General features: G+C 38.6%; 1 protein-coding gene across 1 annotated transcript; it reads left to right on the forward strand.

Moving 5' to 3' along the window:
* Nucleotides 1-338: 338 nt before the first annotated feature.
* LOC130220698 (interferon-induced very large GTPase 1-like) lies at nt 339-13,180 on the forward strand. Its single transcript, XM_056452923.1, has 3 exons — nt 339-586; nt 7,401-8,671; nt 10,160-13,180. Exons 1-3 carry the CDS (start codon nt 571-573, stop codon nt 12,254-12,256), a joined length of 3,384 nt encoding a protein of 1,127 aa, XP_056308898.1. The 5' UTR covers nt 339-570; the 3' UTR covers nt 12,257-13,180.
* Nucleotides 13,181-19,378: the final 6,198 nt, after the last annotated feature.

Here is a 19,378-nt window from a genome sequence, read left to right on the forward strand (position 1 = left end):
GGTATTTTCCTGCACTTTATGTAATTTCTGGTCTTTGTTGTTTTGTTGGACAGGACCCTTGCTGTCTATGGATGATGAGGGAGCTCTCGGATTTCACCAGTATGTCTATGTTTTTTGTAATCCAACTATTTAAGATGGACTTTCCCTTATATAATGTTAAGATTTTAGGAACAAAATGGCATACAGGTGTGTGAATGTTAAAATATCTGTATTGTCTGTATGTGTATTGATTGCTATTGATTATTTAAATATAAAACAAGATGTCTGACTTACCTTACACGATGAAGCAGCTTGATTGATGGGTCTGAATGTGTGATTGGTGTGTTTTCCAGCATTAACGCACGCTAAACACACAGGCTGTTGGTCCTCCACACAGAAGAGTTGAAGTTTCATATCATGCAAACTGCAGTTGTCTTCTGTTTCTTCGCTCATAAATGGAGGGTCCTTATGTGAGGATTTTCTTTTGCACCCAGGACACTCCTGAGTTTCATTGGTTTTCCAGAATAGTTGAAGACACTCTTTACAGAATCTGTGACTACATGATAAGGCAACAGGATCCTTGAAGTTTTCATGACACACTGGACATGTAAGTTCTTCTGCTGATACTGAATTATTCACCATCTTCACTGCTGTCAAGAATTTCAGTGATTAAATCTTCACTCACACTCTAGATGACGATTTCACAAATTAATCACAACAAAAATTCCAAAGTTCTGCTGTAAAAAAACACGACTTCTCAAAGAAATCTTCAAATTGTTTCTCGTTGTTCTACTTTAAACAAAACTAAAGCTCGACAGGAAAGAGCAGGAAATCTGTGTCTTGTGTGTAAGTTTGGTAGAGCTGCTGATTGCCTTCAGTTTGTTAAAACAGGTCAGACGAGATCTTTTTCAGATTACAACAATATTCAAATGAGTTTGATTTAAAGCTTGCACGATGTGATGCTAAAAACAAAAGATCCGTGAGAGTAAACAAGTCAATTAATTACATTTTTGCTTCGTTACATTTATAGCCAAATCAGTGTTTAAATTAAGTTGCGGTGATTAAATCGCATCTGCTAATCTTGCTGACAATCAGTTTGAAGACATTATTACAGACCGCAAACTAAATTCCTATATTAATAAAGCATACATAAATAAATGTATTACTAGGCCTACACGGAATCTGCACGGGCAGATTTTTAGCCCATCATTAATTTTGTTTATTTACTTGATTAAATGTGTGTAAATCTATATTTATTCAGTTTTTAAATTAATTACAGTAATATTAATGACTAATATGAAAATGCTCATCTGATTTATGTACAATGCAGTGTGTACAGTAATGTTTTTTGTCTTTTAGTACACTGAAAAAAATTATTCAAAGATGATTCCTTGGATTTACACAATTTCTTACGTTAAGTGGTTGTAAACAATTTAATTAGGCTGAATTTAAACAAACAAATTAAGTTAACATTATTAAATTTAATTTGTTTGTTTAAAGTCAACACAAATAAATTGTTTGCAACAGTTTTGCATGCGACACTTTTTTCAGTGTATATATATATTGTATGAGAGACTTACTTTGTTTACCATATAAAGTGGATCTAATTGGATTTGCATTTTAAACATTAAGTGTGGTTTATTCATAAACGAATTTCGAGAGGATCACGTGCTTATGATCAACACGGCTGGCTCCTAATTAGCTTCGTAATCTGACCAATTAGATGATTACGGATGCATTATAAATAACCAGAGTTTTTCACTCCAGTTATCTTCGTCTTGAAGCTCCCCCCTTCCACCCCTACTTCCTCCCTCTTTTTCCGATGGGTGACACGGTAGCCCAGCGGCTAGCGCTGTGGCCTCACAGCAAGAACACCACTAGTCCAACTTCCTATAGGACTTGTTGGTGTTTCTGTGCGGAGTTTACATGTTCTCCCCTTTTCCCCGTGTTCGCGTGGGTTTCCCCCGGGTCCCCTGGTTTCCTCCCACCGTCCAAAAACATAAAACATAGTCAATCGACTAAACAAATTATCAATGAAACAACCCTAGTTTACACTTCTCACGCAGCGACAAGCAGGAGAGCTCTCGAGACCTACCTAAGCTCGAACTCCACTCTCGCCCTTCTAACGGGTGGGAGCCCCGGGCTCGAGGATATTACGAGCTCAGGGCTCTCTCCCGGGACAGCATGCCAAATACTCTTTATTGATTATCAGCTAAGTGTGAACTCTTGAAATAAAAGATAAAAGACACATATTAAGGTTTTAGTTATGATACTCCCAAAATGATTGCGCAGAAATCCGCAGATTTTTACCAAAATACTCTGCAGAAATTGCAAAAAACGTCCGCAGATTCCGTCTGGCCCTACATATTACTTATAAAAACTTAAAAAGTAATTAGAGTACATTGTTAGGTGTACTAAAAGTGTAAAAGTAGTTCACTTTTTGTGCGAAAATAGTCCACAATGAAGTTTTAAATTTTGTGCTTATTCTATACTAGTAGTTTACTTATGTAACACTTGCAGTATACAACTAAATTGCCTAGTTAGTCAGTTAAATTATAGAGAGGTTTTTTTTTTTAAATATGAGGACACACATTACTGGTGTGCATATTAAGATAAAACAAGGCCATTTACTTATTTTATTGTGTCACTTTAAGAATTTATTCTATCAGCCCACTAACGAAAACCGATGAATAGTCGAAATTTAAATGCATTCAAGCCTTTTCTAGCGCTTCTGAAAGTTCAATTTGACTCCAGTTTTGATTATTCCAATTTTACTGTTTATGTTTTTAGCTGCACACAATATAAGTTGTGATAATTTAGATTTTGATATATTCTTGGGTCCGATATTCTTAATTGTATGTTCATTAGGGACCAAACGCCGCTTCCACGCCCCCGGGATTGCGTCTCAACACTCTGAAGTTTGTTAGAGGATGCAGGGTTAACTTGAACTTTTACCAAATTAGTCTGGTTGCCTCCTGCTCACTCACTCGTACTAAAAGAGTAGTTCATTTAGTCTTTTCAATACAACTTGCTAATATTAGTGATTAAATGATTAAAGATCTTCATGTTGCTGTGCCTCCTGCTCTGTACAGTCAAATGCACCTTAAAAATCATGTCACAACATAGAGGTAGCACAGACTCTGCATACTGGATACAGTAATTTCGGGAGACTCCAGAATTAAACAGAAAGGTTAACATTTATTTTCCAGATACAAGTGTATCAAGCCGATTACAGAATCAAACAGTAAAAGCCAATTCAGAAGTAAATGCATAACATCAAATACTTACACTATCAGGTCATGATGCCCAATTTCGATTGGTTGCCTATATCTGATTTGTTTGCCTGTCCGTTTACACGTTCTTTTAATTGTGACGTTGTCGTCTCCACACACGCTCTTCCTTCTACTTCATTAAAGCACAGAGAAGTACCACATTGTTGCAAGTTTAATGGTGTACACAATGGAACGCCTCAATAAATCCAATCTGCCTGTTTACATGACAGTCGCATTGTCACATATGCGATTTATATCTGATTCATTTTCACATATGAAGGAGACCTGAAACCGATCTCTGAATATCTGAATGCATTTTCTTCGTGTTTACATGGTCATTGAACAGATCTAAACTGTGTGACATCGTGAGCAAAAAAAAAACGGAATTGGGTCACATTTAACTGGCAGTGTAAACGGGGCCTAAGAGTATAGATGGAAGTACAAATTATACATAGCGATGAGCTTGAGTGCTCTTCACCATGAGCCAGTCTGGCTACAGACTTGTGACCCTGAGATGTTTCGTCGTTCTTTTTAAATACCATATGACAGCAATGAAAGGTTATTTTGTTAAAGTTAACCAGTGACTTAAAGATTTACTCATCTGTTGGGATTTAATCAAAATGTATCAAAGATAGTGAAAAAAAAAACTCCAGTCACACCTGAGTAGTTATCAATACCAGAGAGGAAGGAAAGTTCAGGAAAGAGGGCAAAAATGTGTGTCAAAGTCTTTTCTGGGCCTTTTTCTTCAGATTCCAGAGTTTTTGCTGTTTTATTCCATGGCACATTTAAGTCTGAGTCAAATCCATCCCTACATAACTGTTATTTTCATTTTGGACAACTAAAACATCCAGTTTAGTCTGATCACTGAACCCAGGGCAGTATGTAATATTACATGAAATAAATATAATAATCAGAATCAGTTTTATTGCCAAGTGTGCTTCTCACACACACAAGGAATTTGTTTTGGCTACAGAAGCTTCCAGTGTACATAAAGTGACAAGTGACAACACAAAATAAATATGAAAAAAAGACGATAAACATTAAAGAGAGATGCATTTAGTCAAGAAATCTGGATGTTGAGTTGTATTTAGAGATTTCTTATAAATATACAGGTTATAAGGTGCTGTGTACAAGTGCGTATGAGAAAGTATTGCACACATTTATTGCACAGTAGGGGAATATTCAACTGTTCATGAGGTAGATGGCCTGAGGAAAGAACCTTTCCTGTGTCTGGCTGTTTTTGTTGTTTCTTTTCATACTATAGATATTTACACAAATATATTATTGATGACTGAAGGATTAGTTTGTGCAGTTCTTTGCACAGCACCAAATAAATACCATGAAACAACTTAACACTGTCCATGATTTGCAATGAATATGTTTGCCTCTCTAATCTATCTCCATATGAATAACTTTTCTGGTGTGCTCAGTTTGCTTAGCAGTTTTGTACAATGCTTTATTTGTGAGGCAAAGCCCTTGGGTTGGAGCACCCACGCCACTGGATTCCAATGTTTGGCTGATGGGTGGAAGAGTCCACAATTGTCTCTTTTGTCAATTGACATTTAGAAAAAAAAATGTTATCAAATAAGATAGTTAACTTCTCTATAGCCGATTCATCATTATGATGAAAGTACTGGCTACAGGAATTCTTGGACTGTTGGATCATCTGCAAATTTAATGAAATGATTTAAGTCATGTTAGGCTAATGCTTCGAGAGTCATCAAAGTAAACAGCAGTGGGCCTAAGACTGTAAGAATGGATTTTACTCAAACTTAAATGTGCCCTGCAATAAAACAATAAAAAGTCTGGAAGTTGGAGAAGAGGACATGCGAGGAAGTGCCCAGGTCATCCTTCTCCCCTCTTCCCTGCAGTCAAACATGCTCACTAAGTGGTGCAACTAATCAATGTGTTCAAGAGTCTTTTAAACACCGCGATTATGCTGCGGTCACAGTAGAGTTTGTGTGTGCGAAATTCTGTTGTATGGCACTGTGAAAAGGGGCAGGATTAAACAAGAGTATTAGACATTAAAAAAGCGAGCGATTGGTCCATGTTTTAAGTTCCTGTCCAGAGAGGTCATGTTTTGATCTTCAATTGGTCTTACGCAATCATGTGATGCGATTTTGCAGGTCAGAGTTCATCAAGCTTAAACTTTCCAATGCAGCAAACTGCGAAATTGATGTTTCCAGTCTGACGCATTCGCATGCATTTGAATGGAAGTCTATGGGGAGAAAAGTCCAGTGTGATTATTGTTGGAGCAAAACTGTGCAGTTCTGCGGCCCTCCAGGAATTGAGTGTGAGACCTATGATCTAGGCCAGGCATGTCCAAGCTCGGTCCTGGAGGGCCGGTGTCCTGCAAAGTTTAGTTCCAACCCCAATCAGACACACCTGGGCTAGCTAATCAAGCACTTACTAGGCTTTCTAGAAACATCCGTGCAGGTGTGTTGAGGCAAGTTGGAGCTAAAATCTGCAGGACACCGGCCCTCCAGGACCGAGTTTGGACACCCCTGATCTAGGCAGTCCATAGACTTGTTAAATACTGGTTACGTTGATGTAGCACAAAAAACAGCCTCGATACATATTTATTAATAATGTTGCACTTTTGCATTTGCACAGTCCTATCACAATCATTTAGACCAGGGGTTGCCAACCCTGTTCCTGGAGATCTACCTTCCTGCAGATTTCAGTTGCAACTCATATCAAACACACCTGTCTGTAATTATCACGTGGTGTTCAGGTCCTATTTATTTGGTTCAGGGCAGAAGCTATACTACCTTTCTGCAGTAATGTAGATCTCAAGGAACAGAGTTGAGCACCCCTGATTCAGATGGTATTTTTAACCTGGTGTAAGCCTGTAAACTCAAAAGAAATCTCAAAACTTCACAGTTATTCAAGCACATGTGACATATTCTATACAAATACACACAATCTAAAGGAGTTGGAGGTTTACAACTCTTAAAAACATTCATCAAGAATAATTTACTTTGAAATTATCGTTGTAGCCACTAGATGGCAGCAAACGACAACTTACTGGTTACTGATAGACCTTGTTTATGGTAAGAACCTTTTGTTAACTTTTATTTGGTTCGAATATCTACATGTGACAAAATGTGTAAAAGCATGATTAAGGGCTATTATTGAAGGACTATTATAAATCTTTTGTCTGTGTGTCAACATTACGTCCATTGTGGATGTGTTTTAGTGTCAGCCATAAATTTTGACTTGACAAAAACGAGATATTGGTTTAACCTTTAAAAATGTTAAAGTTCGATCAATTCTGCAGTCTCCCATAGATCAACTAGATTTCAAGAGTTCACACTTAGCTGATGATTAATTATAAGCTTGTTTGGCATGCTGTCCCGGGAGAGAGCCCTGAGCTCATAAGATCCTCGAGCCCGGGGCTCCCTCCCGTTGCAAGGCGAGAGGGAAGTTTGAGCTCAGTGGAGTTATGAGTGTTCCCACTGGAATGTAAATACTGTCCGTGGTGATATGTAGAGATGAAGGTAAATAAGGGCATAGCTAGAGTTTCACTGCAGTTGCGGTGGTGCTATGGGTAAGTGTAGCTTGGCGGAGCGTCTATGCTGCTGCAGAGGTGCAGTGGGTCAATATGGAGGTAATGTGCGCACCCGTAGAAGCATTGCTGCTGTATGAGTACATGGGACGATAGTGGTATTGAAAATTAAGGTGTATATGAGCTTGTTTAGAGCGTCTCCGCTGCAGCAATTGAAACTCTGGGTGCTCCAGCCGCTAGCAATCATAAGCACGTGATCCTCTCGAAATTAGTTTATAACTAAACTTCACATACAGTAGTAAGACCTTGATTAGCTTGTTCAGATGTGTTTGATTATGGTTGGAGCTAAAATCTACAAGACACCGGCCCTCCAGGAACAAGTTTGGCAACCCCTGCTCTAGAGAAACTAACACATCACATCTTTTGTGCACACAAGTTTGTTATTTTAAAATGGAGATGTGCAGCCTGTACACGCAAATAGGGATTGACGCACACACAGCGTCAAGCATTCAGGATGCACCTGAGGGAATCTTCCCATCCCTAATACATGCTATAAATTTTACATTTATTTATTAATTGATTCATTTGAAGAGAAAACTATTTCAAGGCTTTAAGACTGATGCTTTTTTTCTTTTAAACAGGTTCAACAGAGAGTCAAAATGAACTGAGGATAGTCCTGCTGGGAAAAAGTGGAGTTGGTAAAAGTGCAACAGGAAACACCATCATTGGAAAAAAATTATTTAAAGTTGAAATTTCTCAAGAGTCTGTTACTAAAGAGAGTCAAAGCGAAACAAGTGAAATCAATGGCCGACACATTACTGTAATCGATACTCCAGGACTGTTTGATACTGAATTCACTAATGAAGAAATCCAGAAGGAAATCAGCAACTGCATCTCCATGATTCTGCCTGGACCACACGTGTTCCTCATTGTGCTCAATTTAGGACAGAGATTCACTCAAGAAGAGGCTAAATCAGTGGAGATCATCCAAGAGACATTTGGAGAAAACTCTTTAATGTACACCATGGTGCTCTTTACGAGAGGAGATGATCTGAAAAATAAAACCATTGATCAGTGTTTGGGGAAACCTGGATCTCCTCTAATGAAGCTGATTGAAGCTTGCGGAAACAGATTCCATGTGTTCAACAATAATCAGACTGAAGACCGAACACAAGTGTCTGATCTACTGGAGAAGATAGATAACATGGTGAAGGCAAACGGAGGAGGTTTCTACTCTTGTAAGATGTTCAGACAGATGGAGAGAAAAAAGCAAGAACAACAGATGAAGATCCTGATGGACAGAGTCAGAGAAAGGGAACAACAGATCATCATGCTGGAAGAAGAGATAAAAAGAGGAAGGGAGACACTTGCAGATGAAGTTGAAAAATGCAGGCAGGAAAATGAAAGGCTTCAAAACAAATATGAAGCTGAAGAAAAGACAGTGAAGATCTTCATGGAGAGAGTGGAGCAAACTAGCAAAGAAAAAGAGGAAATTATGAAAAAAGCAGAACAAGAGAAAGAGAAAATGAAGACGATAATAGAGCGTGAAAGACAGAATCAAGAAAAAGAAAAAAAGGCAAGAGAGGAAGAGGATAAGAAAAGGTGGGAGAGCAAAAAATCGATTTCTGTTGAGCAGTTCCAGAAACTCAAGTGTGAGATGGAGGGAATAATCAAAGATAAAGACAAAATAGAAAACGAGACACAAGAACAACTACATGACTTAAAGAAGAGACTGAAGGAGGAAAGAACTATAAAAGAAGACCAACTAAAGATTTCCGAAGTTAAACTGAAACTTCTTAAAGAACAGCACGTAGATGAACTAAAGAGAAGACGAGTGGAGTGGAAAGAGGAATATGACAGAGAGAAAGAGACAAAGAAGAGAACCAACTCTGAAATGGACGATCCATTACAAGTGAGTGTTCATGTTTTGTATGATTATTTTGTTAATATAACAATTTAAAGGTGCTGTATTTAAGGTATTGACTATCTAAAAATCAATGCTAAAGTCAGTTATTCTCATTTCAAAAAGTTTGTTACATGTGATAATGTCTCTTTGTTTTGGTCTGTGTTAGTCTTCCCAATCCCGGTTTATCAAATTACATTTCAGCAGTCTGGGTTGCATTGCTGGAAAACATGTAGTATTTCATTTCAGTCTTGAAGGCTGCCTCAGTGTACCCAGCAGGCACAGGACGTCAACATAACGTCAGATTGACATTGTGCCCCAACATTGGGGGCGGGGGCTTCTGTCTGCACGGTGGTTCTAGTTTCGTTGCTAAATGGCGAACTTATTTTATTGAGAGAATAGCTCTGTTTATGTGTTATGTACACTAGATCCATTCAGAAGTGCACCCAACTCTGTGAGTTCATAAACTCATCCAGAAACTGTACCTGGATGAAGGAAGCTTTCAGCGGTGCTTCCGACTGAGCCGAGCCCAGTTTGATCAACTGTTGTCCGGTGTCAGTCAGCAAGAGGATTTCCCCCTGGGACCCTAACAACAGGCGCTATGTAATAAGCAAGCCCCTACAAGAGAAACCTCCTGATTAGTTAACGCGGCACGAATGTCTGCTCAGATTTCAGATTTTCGAACTTGAGCGATTCACCCAAAACGTGCGTCAATCATGCAAAACGCTCAACTCGTGTCACTTCATTCGTGCCGCAGTATGTCAATTTGCGTCTTTGCATTGATTTAACATGTAAATCACTCACGCTTGACGCTTCTTCTGGTGTGAATGCAGCATAAAAACAACCAAATATCAATGTCTAATGTTACAGTTTGACGTTGTGTGGACGATACCAAGATGACGTCTATTAGACGTTGGATTTTGGTTGCTATACCTGATGGATAGATGTCAGTATGTGACGTTAATATGATGTTGGTTTAAGATGTTGGCTCGACGTTGGATTTTGGTTACTTTCTAACACAACCAAAAATCAACAAAATATCAACGTCATTTCACGTTGTTATTGATGACAAAATAACATTGTCCTTAGATGTTGGCGACCTAAATCTAACCTAATATTAAGGTCATATGACATTGTGTGCCTGCTGGGTGTGCAGATGATTCTGCTGAAAATGCAACCATTAGAGGACAGTAGCAGCCTTCGAAACGAGACACAGATTCAGAGCTTAAAATTCCACATAAGAAAAATATTACAAATACAAACATTATTTTGATCTTCATGCATGCTTGTGATCTGTTGGTGTCATCAATCTGGCAACCTCCATCATGACGGAGGAGGTACATTAAAGCTTCTCTCTCCTGGTGAAATTTTTATCACAATACCTAGGTGTCAATCCTACATGCTGCACCTTTAATATCAATAATAGATCATGTATTTATCAAGGATGTTATGGGTCTTTATTTACTGTATTATTTGCACTGGATTCAACTTTAAAAGGCTACAGCCTACAGGAGACTGGAGACCGAATACAGCAAGTGGTCCAGGAGTCTTTGCACTGCCATGATGGAAATAGAGAGCAAACTACAGAACCGCATAAAAAATGAAGCAATTCAGGAGATTGAGGAAACTGATCTTTATCGACAACTCAAGAAAACAAGTGAAGAAGTGGAAAAATCCATGTCTGAATACTTTGAGAATGTCCCAGACGCAGATATACTGATTCAATGGAAGCCATCGTTTGAAATCCAAATCAAAGAGCTTCAGGAAAACACTGTGAGAGAAACAAAGAGGAAATTAAATGAGATTCTTCAACAGCGAGAACTGAGGGGGAAATATGATGATCAGAGGAAGCATCATGAAAACACCATCTATGCAGAGGTTAAGGAACTTGCATTACAATTCAAAGGCAAAGAAAACAATGAAGAAAATCTCAAGAAAGAATTTGATTTGTTTTGGGAAAAGACTGTAAACTGGATCAGAGACACTCCAGATGTCAAAGACATTGACTTGAAGAAGGATGCAAGACTCTTCCTCAGTGATGTCTACAAAAGTCCTCCATTAAACTATTGGAGTGACAGCAGAGATATTCTCTTTCTGCGGAGCTACTCAGAATATATACGATTAAAAAGAACAAGTGGATTTACATCACCTATTGAAAGCGCTATTATATCAGTTAAAGAAATGTTTAGTTATGTCTTGTCTCCAGAGGATGAAGGTCAGATCCGATCTTTCGTATTAGACGTTGTCCAGCAGACAGACAAAATGATTTATTCATTTAACATTTCAGAGATGGGTTACAACAGCGCATACACACAACTACTCACGGATTACATCAGGACAAGAGTGACAGAACATGAGGAAGGACAAGTGAAGTATGTGTTCAAAAAACAATTCTTCATTGATTTGGTTTATTCCATTTGCAACAGAGCGAACAAGATGATCCCTGACCAACACAGACTGTTCAGAGAAGCCAATGATCCTTGTCTCTATTTGAAGAAGAAGAGAGAAGAGTACTATAGTACTTTCAATAAATACTGTCATGGAGCAACATCGTCTGCTATATTGGCTGAGATCATCTGTCAGAAACTGAAGGAGCCCATAGAGCAGAGCGTCTACAAGAAAACCGCCAGTGATCTGACAGATGACATGAGATTAAACTGTGAATCACTGAATGGAAACAGATCAAATCTGGAGAAACACATCCTGAAGACACTGGCAGAAGAGGAGGACTTTGACAAATACATGAGCTACATTCATTATCCCAGAGATCACTTCAAGAGTTTCATCAGAGATGAAGTCAGTCGGTACGTCACTGATAAGTTCAGCATCAGTGTTTTACCCAAGATGAAGGAGAACATTGAACTCCTCCAACAGAAGATCTTAAATGCAGCACATGAATCTACTATACATGTTCAAGTCAACAGTGGAGATGTTGGTTTGTGGTTGAACAGTTTCACACAGCAGCTCTCAGATCAGCTGATCTTCTCTGAAAAAGACCTCAGTGGAGTCAAACATGATGATGTTGATGATTTCAACCTACTTGAAGATATGATCAGACAAGAACTTACTCATGTAATATCAGACATCAGCAGTGAATTCAACACAGAGACGTTTCCAGTAAATCTGGACCATAAGTTCAGGCCAGAAGAAATTCTGATTGGTCACTTCTGTCAGTGCTGTTGGCTTCAGTGTCCGTTCTGTAAAGCCGTCTGCACAAACTCCATAGAAAACCATGATGGAGATCACAGTGTTGCTTTCCATAGAGTGTCTGGAATTAATGGAACGTGTTTCAATCCAACACAGAATCTATGTGTTGATATTTGCACACATTTTATAGCATATGATCTGAGTTTCCGTACACCAGACGGAAAGTTTATTTGGAAGGAAATCAAACTAGCAGGACACCGATTTGACATCTGGAGCATCACTCCTGATCTTTCGGAACTGCCCTACTGGAATTGGTTTGTGTGCAAATTCCAGAAACAGCTGGAAAAATACTACAATAAAACGTTTGATGGACAGGGTAAAATACCAGACGAATGGAGAAAATACTCAAAAGAAGATGCTATTGAGAGTTTAGATGATTACATTTAATAGAGCACATAAAGCTTGGGCTTATATAAGCCCATGTCCAGGGGCGTTTCTAGGGTCGAAAGGGATGAGGGGCTTATCCCCAAAGAAGTCAAAGATGTGGACAATGTGGAGCTATAAGTGAGGTTTATTCATAAACTAATTTCGGGAGGATCATGTGCTTATGATTTATCACAGCCGGTCTCATATTAAGCTAATCAGTATCATCCAATCATATGAGCCATAAGCTACTATAAATAACCACAGTTTTCAATCCACTTTATCTTCGTTTGGAAGAAACCCCCTTCCTCCCCGTTCTCCTCCTTCACTATAGATCGGGCGGCACGGAGGCCCAGTGGTTAGCACTGTTAGCCCCACAGCAAGAACACTGCCAGCCCTGGTCCAGCCAGGTCGGTAGGTGTTTCTGTGAGGAGTTTGTATATTCTCCCCGTGTCCGCGTGGGTTTTCCCCGGGTTCTCCGGTTTCCTCCCACCATTCAAATATATTCATCATGCATAACAATCAAGCATTTGTCTAGCCCCCTTTTTTCCTCACATGTTCCCTTAGCTACTGCAGACGGGGAGTTCTGAGATCCACCTAGCTCAGGCACCCCTCTCGCTCTGCAAACGGGAGGAAACCCCGGGCTCGAGGATCCCTTGAGCTCGGGGCTCTCTCCCTGGACAGCATGCCGAACAAGCTTTTGTTGAATCATCGGCTAAGTGTGAACTCTTGAAATGCATGTAATGCCTGTTTCATTCATACTTGAGAAGTAGTAGAACAGTCCAGGACATCAATAACATGGATGACGGCATCCAGCTATTGCTGTAGTTGAATGAATAAAAATAAGATCAGATTAAACATAAAAAGGCTTTAACTGTGTTCTTCCAGCCATTTTAGGTTTTTTCATAAGAATACATTGATTTATAGTTCGATGCTAACTGACATAGCATGTTAATAATAAGCTAGATGCATGAACTCACTGTGATTTAACTATTACAGAAACAGATTTGACTGGCTATATCAAATCTAGATAAATATGTCTAGATATCTATATCATATCTAGAAAGCTAGTACAATTGACATTTTTCTGACTAATTTGCATGTATTTACATTTATATGACGCACATTTTATTGATTACAGTTATTTCACCAAAACTACACACATTTTAAAATGTAAAAACAAATATTAAGCTTCATCAGTAGTTAGAACTATTCAGTTTCGCAAAACTGTTGTATTATTACCTCATCAGCTTCAGCTCCTCAAAATAATGAATGAATGAAGACAGTGGTGGGATTTTTTAACACTCCCCGTATACTGTGTGACAACCATGACAACAATCACACTCCCACCTGCTGGTAGAAACAGGTACTGTTGAAGAGCTGACTTTAAATACCCGACACAAACGCTGTGTTAAGTGGAATGTGGGTGATGTATGTGGTAATTTTAAGTACTTGGATAATAAATGTTATACAAAGTATTTTCAAAGTGCAACATATTCCAAAAAAATCAGGTGCTTTTGACAATACATCAGGGGCTTAAGCCCCCAAAGCCACCCTCAACGCCACCAGACACAATCTTTGTTGTGCAACACTATACATTCTTAAGTGACTGATGCAGATCACTTTGACCTTTGTATATGTGTGTGCGTGTGTGTGTGTGTGTGTGTGTGTGTGTGTGTGTGTGTGTGTGTCTGTGTGTGTGTGTGTGTGTGTGTGTGTGTGTGTGTTAAAAATTAAATGACCAACATAAATCAACACTGAACAGGTTTTTCTTGCATTTTTAAACAACAAAAAAATAACACAACCCAGACATGCATGAAACGATGATGCAGCTTAGTCTATAAAAAACTGAACAAACACAGTTTTTTATAGACTAAGCTGTATATATTAGATGCATCATTGCTTCATGCATGTCTGGGTTGTGTTATTTTTTGTCGTTTGAACACTGTCAAATTCTTGGATTTTATTCTTTATTGCACCCCCCCCCACACACACACACACCCACAACCCAAATTACTCTTTAATTAGTTGTGTCAATTAGGCCTCAAGCTAAACAGTGTAGAGCTGCAATGCTCCAGGAACTGTGATTTTGAGGGACCCTCTCTGAAGAGATTAGGAAATGAGCCCTTCCTAAATTGGACGTGCACTCAAATATTTGAAAGGGTTACAGAAAGCAGTGTCATTCTTTGTCTTGTCATGATGTGCTCTTTACCTCTGTTTGTTCATTGGCTGGTTTTTGACATTTGACATCCTTTCGTTTTCCATTAAGGCCTCAATGACCTGCTGTTATCTGAGTCAATGGGATTTGAAGATTATGTCCAAGACTTTGTCCTTCCAAAGGATAATTGTTAAAGTTGTTCAAATTATACTATATTTTTTATTAATAAAACTTAATAAAGCAAAATCAATGAAACATTCAAATATGATCCAAATTCCCCTGGTGGTATTCCAGCTAATGACTAACATCAATGGAGTCAGTATGTCTTACTCTGTTCAACATTTACATTTATTTATTTTCCAGACACTTATATCTAAACTAATATTATCTTAATTTTTATATGCCGCAGTAGACAGAATGCCATGCAAGTTTAAAACGTGAAGGTATAAAAACGTTTTTGGGGGAACTTTTCCTTTCAATTTTGAGTCAGCTGCATGTTTTCACCTCTAGAGGTCAGTAAAGCCACAATGAAGTCTCCATTGCTCACTGGTACTATCCTAAAACTGTCAGGGAGTAACTTTAAGTCTGCATCATGCATTTTAATTTCAGTACAACATAATTCTTAGAAAAGTGTGTAATTAATAAAAAAAAAAAAAAAAAAAAAAAAAAAAAAAATATATATATATATATATATATATATATATATATATATATATATATATATATATATATATATATATATATCATATAATATATATGAACTATTTATTAAATCCATATTAAACCTGGATAGTTTTTATTAATTTTCCTTCAGCTTAGTCCTTTATTTATCAAGGGTCACCACAGCGGAATGAACCGCCAACTATTCCAGTATATGTTTTATGTAGCAGATGCCCTTCCAGCCGCAACCCAGTACTGGGAAACACCCATACACACATTTACATACATACACTATGGCCAATTTAGTTTATACATTTCACTTATAGTGCATGTCTTTGGACTGTGGGAGAAACCAGAGCACCAGGGAGAACATGCAAACTCCACACAGAAATGCCAACTGGGACTCGAACCAGTGACTTTCTTACTGTGCTACCCACTTCTTTAATATTTCAAGACCAACGACGAGATGATCCCAAGGTTTCCATATCCTGGACCAGGCCGTATCCTGAGCAGCTACTGTGATGGTTATGGAAGAGTGGAGAACATGAGACTGATTCCTGTGACGCTCCAGGGACAGACGAGTCTTCGCTGAGGCCAGCTTCCAGCCTCCGCCACTGAGACTGCAGCTCTGCACAAGACGTTTGGCCAGCGGAGAAATTAAAATGATCGTGCCCAACTGAGCCTGGTTTCTCTCAAGGTTTTTTTTTTCTTCACTTCCGCCATTAGTGAAGTTTTTTTCCCTCTCCGCTGTCGCCACTGGCTTGCATGGTTCAGGATCTGTAGAGCTGCGCATCGTTGGATTTGCTCTTCAATATTTGGACTCTCAGTAGTGATTATTAAACCACACTGAACTGAGCTCAACTGAACTGAAATTAAACACTACAAACTGAATTACACTGTTCCTATTTACTGTGACCTTTTATGTGAAGCTGCTTTGACACAATCTACATTGTAAAAGCGCTATACAAATAAAGGTCAATTGAATTGAATATTTCCAAGATTTCCTGAAAAAAATCTAGATATATTGTGACTGAAACTAAGTAATTAGATCCTTTATTTGCATGTTCTCCCCATGCTCGCGTGGGTTTTCCCAGATGTAAATTGACTACTCCAAAGTAGCATCTTAAGACAAACGCTCAACCTGCTATATCTCAGCTATTCCTAACACGTTCACAAGCAGGGGAGTTCTCGAGTGTAATTTACCTAAGCCCAACAAATAGGAGGGCGCCCCGGGCTGAGCTCAGGGGACAGCATGCTAAACACGCTTTATTATCAATCATCAGCTAAGTGTGAACTTTTGAAACACTTGTGACTTGGTAACACTTTACAACAAGGTTCCTTAGTTAATGCCTTTACTAACATGAACTAATCATGAACAACACTTGTACAGCATTTATTAATCATAATTGGACATTTACTAATGCATTATTAACATCCAAGACAATCCTTGTTAACATTAGGTAATGCACCGTAACAATGAACAACTGTATTTTCATTAACTAATGTTAACTAACATGAACAAATACTGTAGTAAATGTATTGTTCATTGTTTGTTCATGTTAGTAAATGCATTAATTAACATTAACTAATGAAACTTGTTGTAAAGTGTGACCTGTGACTTCATATTAAAACTATAAATTGCATAATCACCACGGACCAATAGTACCTCAGAGGTGTTTAGGAGCCAAAATGAAACTTTGCTTGGTGAGTTGTTTCAAACTGCTCAAACAAACTCAAAAATAACCTTTTTTTTGTTGAAAATAATGTCATTTCAGTTAATTCTTTGATTTGGTTTGCAGCATACCAGAGCCTTAACAGTGCAAGAACAAGGTGTATCCTGCTCTTTATCTGTCTCAGGGGTTTTCCAGGGTTTGTCATTATCAAATCTTGATCAAAATGGTCACATTCATCACATGTTTTTAGTCACTAAAACACTTAAGCTAATCGTTGTGTCTGGAGACATGAGCAGCACTTACTGAGATACCAGCTTTTGTCTTTTTATCTGTCACGCTTCCTCCTGCATATCAACAGAAATAAAAGTATGAAATAGTCTTCATACCACAGACACCTACTTTGTGTATCTTTTCAATCATAAGAGTTTACACGCAAAGCATGACGCGGTCAGAAAAAATATTTTAACTAGAGAAGAAAACAGAAAAAGTGCAACAGGTAAACTGGGAAAATTTACCAGGAATCTAAAAAAAAAACTGTTCAAAAGATTGGAAAGTGTACTCATTATTTACTCACCCTCAAGTATCACCCCCTGAAAAGTTTTTTTATTCTGTTGAACACAAAATATATTTTGAAGGAAGCTGGAAACTATTGACTTCCATACTGTAGTAGGAGAAACAAATATGGGAGTCAGTGGTTATTTGGTTTTATATGTCTTCAAAATATCTTCTTTCAAGAGTTCACACTTAGCTGATGATCAAAAAACGTAATTGGGATGCTGTCCCGGGAGATAGCCCTGAGCTCGTAATACCGCCGAGCCCGGGGCTCCCTCCTATTAGAAGGGCGAGAGGGGAGTTCGAGCTCAGGTAGGTCTCTAGAACTCCCCTGCTTGTCGCCGTGTTAGAAGTGTAAACTAAGGTTGTCTTGGGTCATAATTTGGTTTAGTCGATTGGCTATGTTGTATGTTTTTGGATGATGGGAGGAAACCGGGGAACCCGGGGGAACCCACGAGAACACGGGGAGAACATGGAAACTCTGCCAACTGGCCCGATAAGAGGTTGGACCAGCGGTGTTCTTGCTGTGAGGCAACAGTACTAGCCACTGAGCCACCGTGTCACCCTATCGGGAAGTAGGGGTGGAAGGGGGGGGGGAAACTTCAAGACGAAGATAACTGGAGTGAAAAACTCTGGTTATTGATAATGCGTCAGTAATAATCTTATAGGGCAGATTACGGAGCTAATGAGGTGCCAGCCGTGTTGATCATAAGCACGTGATCATCACGAAATTAATTTATAAATAAACCACACTTTGTGTTCAACCTAAAAAAGAAAATCAAACTGGTTTTAACAAATAAATGGTGAGTAAACGATGACAGAATATTCACTTTTGCGTGTATTGTTCCTTTAAAAGAGCAAACAACTTGACCTTAAAAATTAAGCATATGGGATCAAAAGCAGCTCTTTTACAACTCTGCAGTGAATCTCTAGAGGAAAACATTAGACCTTAACTTTAGGATCTTTATCATTTCAGCTTTGAACGTGGCATGGTTGTTGGTGCCAGACGAGCTGGTCTGAGTATTTCAGAAACTGCTGATCTACTGGGATTTTCACGCACAACCATCTCTAGGGTGTACAGAGGAATGGTCTGAAAAAGAGTAAATATCCAGTGAGCGGCAGTTCTGTGGACGCAAATGCCTTGTTGATGCCAGAGGTCAGAGAAGATTGGCTTGACCGGGTGCCACTTCTGTCAGCTAAGAACAGGAAACTGAGGCTACAATTCACACAGGCTCACCAAAATTGGACAATAGAAGATTGGAAAAACGTTGCCTGGTCTGATGAGTCTCCATTTTTGCTGCCACATTCGGATGGTCGGGTCAGAATTTGGCGTCAACGACATGAAAGCATAGATCTATCCCACCTTGTTTCAACAGTTTAGGATGGTTGTGGTGGTGTAATGGTGAGGGGGATATTTTCTTGGCACACTTTGGGCCTATTAGTACCAATTGAGCATCGTGTCAACACCACAGCCTACCCGAGTATTGTTGCTGACCATGTCCATCCCTTTATGACCACAGTGTACTCATCTTCTGATGGCTACTTCCAGCAGGATAACGCACCAATTTAATGATAGTTAATGTTATCATAGCTTTTCTGATAGGAGAGTACATGGAATTACTCTTTTTTTTAAAAAATAGTCTTGTTTTAAGATTAAGAAAAACAGTCTTGTTAATTAGGATTACTTTGCTTACCCCATTGGAGGATTACCTTGCTTGTTTTAAGGAAAAACTCATTTAATTTGGACTTACTTTTTCTCAAAACAAGACAATTACTTTTACTTGTCTAGAAAATGCTTCTTGATTTAAGAATTTGTATATATTACAACTAGAAACATGACAAAAACTTGAAGAAGAGCATTTCTTTTTTTGCAGTTTGTCTGCTCTTGCCTAATCAAATCAGATACACCGAAACTGGTTTTTATCTTTTTAACGTCACCAACTCTTCCCACGGATATAGATTTCTTCCTGATTCATGTTGACAACAAAGTAAATAATACCGGAGAAGGATGAGACCTTGACAAGCAGGTATTTACTTGTACATTTTATAAATATTATCCATGTTTCTTAAATTTAACTTAATATAATTACTTTTTTTGGTCTC

Source organism: Danio aesculapii, chromosome 3 (assembly GCF_903798145.1).
Source record: "Danio aesculapii chromosome 3, fDanAes4.1, whole genome shotgun sequence".
NCBI lineage: Eukaryota > Metazoa > Chordata > Actinopteri > Cypriniformes > Danionidae > Danio > Danio aesculapii.